Source organism: Eucalyptus grandis, chromosome 8 (genome assembly GCF_016545825.1).
Source record: "Eucalyptus grandis isolate ANBG69807.140 chromosome 8, ASM1654582v1, whole genome shotgun sequence".
NCBI classification, from domain to species: domain Eukaryota; kingdom Viridiplantae; phylum Streptophyta; class Magnoliopsida; order Myrtales; family Myrtaceae; genus Eucalyptus; species Eucalyptus grandis.
In genome coordinates, this window is record NC_052619.1 from 44,603,088 (window position 1) to 44,609,606 (window position 6,519).

A 6,519-nucleotide genomic window follows, 5' to 3' on the forward strand; every position below is an offset into this window, starting at 1 on the left:
TGGGAAAACAAGAAAGATTCCCAAGAAACTCTACTTCAGACAAATTGCATCCCGTAAGGTCTAAACGGTGTAAATTTGAAAGTCCGGTCTTCATACACGGATCAGCCGAATCCTTGTACTTTGGAAACTCGTTTAAATTTATGCAATAGCTTACTTGCAAGTGTTTAAGGTTTTGTAACTTATAAATGCAAGATGGAAGATGTTCCAAGCTTTTGCAATCTTGTATATACATTCCCTCCAAAGAGACAAGATTTTCTATTGATGCAGGAAGTTCTTTAATACTGGTCCCTTCTAACCAAAGATTTTTCAGATCTTCAAGTTTACACGTGGAATATCGGGAACCTTTCAAAATTTGTGCATTTTTTAATATTGAGAGTTCGAAGTTTTTTTGACTTGAGCAAATTTGGAAAAACACTAAGTTCAAAGCACTCCATTAAATTCAACACTTGTAACTTGTCATGAAATGCAATGGACTCGTGGACTTCCACCAAGTTTGTGCAATTACTGATATCCAATTCCTCAAGATTTGGAGTACACACGATGTCCGTGCGTGCAAACTAGGGACTTGCAATCATTGAAAATAATGTACTTCAAATTTTGGAAGTCCTGCAAAAACAATGAAACCAGCTTTGGTAAACATTTGAAAGGGAAAAAGGGTATTTGTAGGATTATCTTGCTTCCTTACACTTAAACCGTGTGATTCCTGTTTGAGAATAGGTTGCTACTAAAGCATATCCGTTATTGATATTTCAAAAAATTATTATATTTTGGGCTATCAATCATAAATATTGAGCAATTTGTTTATTTAATGTAGAGGTGAACTCCCCGGAGTCCACAAATAGGCCTATGTAAGTTTTGCAAATAGACAGGAGTCAAACCCGTGAAATGTGGAAGGAAGCAAGGAGCTTCGGCAGATTAGACAAGTCGGAACCTACTATTTAGGTCTCTAAGTAAATTACTTGACCTATTAATTAAATTTTCATTCAAAGTTACTATAAATTGATTTTGTGAGAATTAAATATCATATTGAGAAATTATTAAATACTTAGAAACTTTCCAATAATTATACATATGTATGTATACTTTAGCAAATTAGAGTTTAACTCTTATCATTTTATATTTTAGATATTATTTGAAAAAATTGAATAATATATGGACACACAATATAAAATAGTTCACAAAGAAACTCGGGTTAACAATTTTAAAAAATTAGAAAAACTATCGTTAAACGCCCCAAAGAGCATGCAGATTTAGCCTTTACTAATTTTTGTCTTACAAAATTCCCAAAGCGATGCTCCTCACCCAATCCTACCCTCCATTAGCATACCAAAATTAGTTTGGGACAAAATTGTGTCGTGCGTCATGCATGTGGCAATTCTAAAATCCAAGTAAAGTGTCACGTGGCAAGTATGCAAATGTGGACCATGTGACAAAATTATGCCATTTGTCATGCCATGTGACAATTGTAGAAGCATAGTAAAGTTCCACGTGATGTGTGCAGATGTGGGCCATGTAATAGAACGATGCCATGTGTCAAGCCATGTGACAATCATAAAACTAAAATGAAGTCTCAAGTAGTAAGCACAAGAGCGAACACTTTGTCGGACTTCAGTTGTAACTATATATAATAAATGAAGGTCAATAACATAAGTTCTTCTATCACAATGAAATTTCTCAAAAATCAATAAATTTAATATTTGTTAAATTTTTTCAAAGACAATTAAACCAATTTTGAAAAACATTCGAAAGAAAATAGAATCGTATATTGAATTCAAATGGGCTAATATAGGTAAATGCTTACCTTCAATTGATTTGGCACTATTGTGATACTGCAATTGCTCATATGAAGTCCCACTAATTTCTTTCGACCAGAGGAAAATTTTGAGATCTGGAGAGCACATCCATCCGATCGAATCCATCTTAGCTCATTTGGAAGATATATAGGACCTTGGAATGAAATATGCACATTCCGCAAAATGAACAATCTCAACCTTCTCATTTTTGTTAAAGCATCAGAACTGATATATATTTCTGTCGACTCAAGTGGCTCCAACACTATGGCTTCTACAGCACAATCTCCCTATATATACAAGACTATTTAGGTTATGCATGTTTAATAATTAGAGTCACAAAGATAAGGAGCAGAATTTTGATCGTATCTACAAGTCTTACCATGTTGTTTGACACAACATCGGCAATGTCATCACACAACCATAGTCTACTACGTCTCCAGGGATCTTTGCTTTCTTTGTTCACAATATCCATACCCATCAATTGAATCAAGTCATGCATTTGTATGTTTCGGGACTCCATTCTTATCAAGCTCCTCTCATTGAGAACTCGTAATCCTATTATTGCCTCAAGATCACAACTCTTGAGAACTTTCTTTATATACTCAGTTGTCCATCCCTTAAAGAAGCAAGCAATGTGAAGAAAAATCTCTTTCTCATTAGCTTCTAATCCATCATAACTTATTTTGAGCACATCATTGATGTCTTTCTTAGGAAACTTAGAAATTTTAACTAGTGTACTTTCCCATTCATCTTCTCTTCTACCACGTAAGAAGGAACCGAGCACCTCTAGTGCTAAAGGAAGGCCTTTAGCATGATTTAGAACACCATACACTAGATCTGTTCTGATTTTGAATTTTTGGCAATTTAGAAAAGCATGCTTACTAAGTAGCTCATGAGCTGCACCATCATTGAGTTCTCTAACTTTGTACACATGATTTAGATCTATCCCGTGACTAGTTAGCAAATGTATATCTCTTGTAGTAATGATAATTCTACTTCCATTTCCAAACCACTTGCTTTCTCCTGCTAAAGCATCTAAGCGGCGTCGGTCATCCACATCATCAAGGATAAGGAGAACTTTTTGTGACAAAGTCTATATTGAATTTGATTGATACCTCCATCAACACTGGACACCACTAATCTTTCTTTAAGTTCTAATATCTGAAATAGTAATTTTTCTTGCAAAGTAACTATATCCTTGCAATCTTTTGAAACTTCTCGAACATTTGCCAAAAAACATGAATTCTCAAATTGATCGAAAATACCATTATAAACGGCTTTGGCTAAAGCCGTCTTTCCTATGCCTCCCTCTCCCCACAATCCCACCATGAGAACATCATCATCAAACCGAAGGTTTAACATCGATTTCAACTTAACCACCTGGGAGTCTATTCCAACCGGATATTTAGCAACATGCAAAGGTGTGCGGTCTAGGCGAGATGAGATTTCCATCACAATTCTTTGTATAAACTCTGACTCATTCCTGGAAAAAAAAAACGAAAAGAAGTCGTGGCATCATTTTAGCAGTTTGAATAAGCAAATAACAGGCAATTACTAGCCAACAATGACAAAAGCGGCGCATCACATTTTTACATACCACAACCAAAACAAATGGTATTCCCACCAAGTCGAATTAGAACTGCGAGAGCTCCACACCGACCAAAACATGCATCTATCTACTTAATAATTCATGTTATTTTGTATTATACATAACAATTCACTTATTTTTCTTTTTGATTGTTATACGTGATTTATTTATACACTTGATCAAAAAGAGTTATTTTGTACGCACTAATTATCCTTTATCAAGCGTTGCAAACCTTCTTAATCCTTCCAAAGAAATGGGGTAAATGCAACAACACACATATTTAACATTTTGTCCATTGATCAATCGAGTTTTAACACTTTATTCTGTTCAAATAAGTCAGTAAAATTTTCAGCCGATGTAGTCCTACTGTCAATTTTTATTACAGGAAAAGCCATGCGTCTATTCTACGCTTAGCCAACATTGCAACCGGTAATCAGTTTATGACTTCGTTGACCAGAATTGAAAATCTGTAGAACAATTGACCAAAATGAAAAGTGAAGAAATCAGATAGCCCACACAAAGGTTTAGAACTTTTATCATGCTTCGAGGAGGGCAACAGGGATCCAAAGACACAACTATAGACCTTGCCCGAATGAAACAGGGGTTAGTAAAAGCCAAATGCAAAATTCTATTCTTCCACGCCCAAAAGTAGGGTTTTTCTTTTTGCTAACGAATTTTAATAAGTGTTGATAAGTGTCGAAAAACTATTAGTGAAAAAAAGAACAGTGACTTTTCCTTTCTCGAAACATGTTAGCAACTTAGCAACAATTTTATGAAATCACCTATTTTTTTTCATATTTTGCAAATTACCAATTTTCTAATAACTTACTAAACTTGACTTCCATACCTTGCAGGCTCGAACTTACTAACTTTTATATGATATTACTAACATAAATTAGATTGACTTACCAACAACTTTCTTTTAATTTACTAATTTTTCTATTAAGTTACCAACTCTCACCTGAGTTACTTACTAACTAATTTTAGAGATTCCCAATCTTAATCAAAGTGACTTATCAACTTTTTTCCCATTAAGTCATTAGCCAATTTTGGATTATCAATTTTCATTTGAGTTACTTGCCAAGCTTATTTTTCTTTAATTTATCAACTTTTCTTCTCTTTTGCCAAATTTTATTTTTCTTTCATAACTAAGTCTTATATATACCAACTCTTACATGGAATTACTAACTTTAACTAAAGCCACTTAAATTTTCAGGAATCTTGAGATGAAGTATCTATATGTATACTTATAATCATGTGTGTGTAGATTTATTTATTTATTTTTATAAACAATCTCTACAGTTACTTGTAAAAATTATCTTCTTACACAAAATATGAACACCACTCCACTTACCCATCTTTCAAATGCCACCCGTACAAGCTACCAGCATTGAAAAGAGCTTTCTTCCATCTCTTCACTTCATATGAATCCGTCCCAATCTTGGACTCGTGCTTAATCATAGCTTCTCTGTACTTCTCTCTTGGTGTTTTCACTTCTTTAGGTTCCACTTTGTAAAACACTGGAAAGACCATGAGGTTTCTTTCTTCCTTGCAATCCATGATTTTTGCCACCTCATCCAAACAACAGCTTGAGGAAGCATAATCCTTGGAGAAAATGATGATCGCGATATGCGATTCCTCGATCGCCTTCATAAGTGCTGGCAATATTTGTTCTCCTTTCCCGAGCTCCTCACTATCAACAAAAGTGTAGATTCCTTTCTGGTCAAGAGCTCTATAGAGATGACTGAGAAAGTTGTTCCGAACGTCCTCCCCTCTGAAACTCAAAAAAACATGGTAAATCCTTTCAAACTTTGATGAAGAAGCCATTAGATGATGTAGTTCAACAATCAGCAATGAGTGCTTAAGAATTGGTATGGTATTTTGAGGTAGTTGTTCACTATTCAATCTTCCTGTTGATTTATTCTTATACTAGAGGACGGAAAATTTTTTGATGAATTTTGACCGTTCAAGAGGCCGAATGGCCCACAAAATTAGGGAATAATATTGATCACTACTGGTCCTAGTGGACTCGATCATTGCACAAATTGACAAACAACTTTAGAGTGATGGATTCTCGTGGGTTAGGTTATGGGCTCACCAATAAATAAATAAACAATTTTGTTGGCTTCCTTGAAATGGCATCCCAACCTTCAGAGTTGTTGTTTCTTGTTTGCTAAATAATAATTGAACACATGACTACTCAAAAGATACAATAGTCACAATTAAGTATATCAGAATAGAAAAATATTAGATATACTAGCATAGCTGATCTTTGGAAGAACTTGGTGCTTAAGTGTAGACCAAGATATCTAATAGGTATGAACAAATGAAGTTATTTTCACGTAAACCATATACCACGGCATCATTCAAATTGTCTTATTGAAATAAGTTTCTTTATTGATGGTTAATATTGTTTTAAAATTGTTGATGAGTATGAAGTTTAACATAAGATAAAGTTTTAGTCAATGTGCCGCTTCCAGGGAGTTACTTTCATCCGTTTAGTCTTCGTTTTCTTTTTCTTGCAAGGAAAACGAAGTATTGCCTTTCATTAGGTTTGCTTTTATCATAGGCTCGCTAATAAGCCAAACTTTGCTGGCTTCCTCAAAACGGCGTACCAGACCTCTGAGTAGCTATTTCCTCTTGCTAAATATTATCTTAACGTATGACTACTCAGAAATATATAATTATATATGCAAAATTCAAGTATATCATATCTAAATGATATGATATTCCTTCGATCAGAGGTGAAGATATATTATCTTGGGTAGCTTTATGCATGCGGACTCTTTAATGGCAAATTTGTGAGTGATGATTGATGTACCTCTCTATTAGTGGACCAGACACTAATCAATTAAATAATTTATTTTCATTATAAAATGAAAGGTGGTACGAAATCTGCGGGGGCATCATGTGCACCAAGATCGTAGGTTTGACGGTCAAGATTTTGTGTATCGAACCCAATAATCTTTCTCTACTCAAAAGCCACTCTGCGTGTTCTCTTCTAGCCTTTATTGTGAAGAATATCTGAATATTGTGTGCGTGCGTGTGATTTGGCTTGCATTTAGTCCACTTGGAGTAATGTGGTCAACGACATGCCATTGATCTCACAAAATTGTGAGAAATGGTGGATCTAGAAAA

The 6,519-nt window shown here is 34.6% G+C and overlaps 1 protein-coding gene across 1 annotated transcript; it reads right to left on the bottom strand.

Annotated features, from left to right (window-relative positions):
* Positions 1-519: 519 nt before the first annotated feature.
* LOC104446798 (toll/interleukin-1 receptor-like protein) lies at positions 520-5,262 on the bottom strand. The gene is made up of 4 exons (XM_039298812.1): positions 4,736-5,262; positions 2,173-3,276; positions 1,802-2,080; positions 520-606 (listed from the first exon to the last, which is right to left on the bottom strand). The coding sequence occupies exons 1-2, from the start codon at positions 5,206-5,208 to the stop codon at positions 2,829-2,831; spliced, it is 921 nt and encodes a 306-aa protein (XP_039154746.1). The 5' UTR covers positions 5,209-5,262; the 3' UTR covers positions 520-606; positions 1,802-2,080; positions 2,173-2,828.
* Between the last annotated feature and the right edge of the window lie 1,257 nt (positions 5,263-6,519).

What these genes read in the sequence shown, in the direction of transcription:
- LOC104446798 (XM_039298812.1), bottom strand. Translation starts at nt 5,208, where the DNA reads ATGGCTTCTTCATCAAAGTTTGAAAGGATTTACCATGTTTTTTTGAGT. An exon ending in GGGTGGCATTTGAAAGATGG is followed by an intron (nt 3,277 to 4,735) that starts GTAAGTGGAGTG and finishes TTTTTTTTCCAG; the next exon opens with GAATGAGTCAGAGTTTATAC.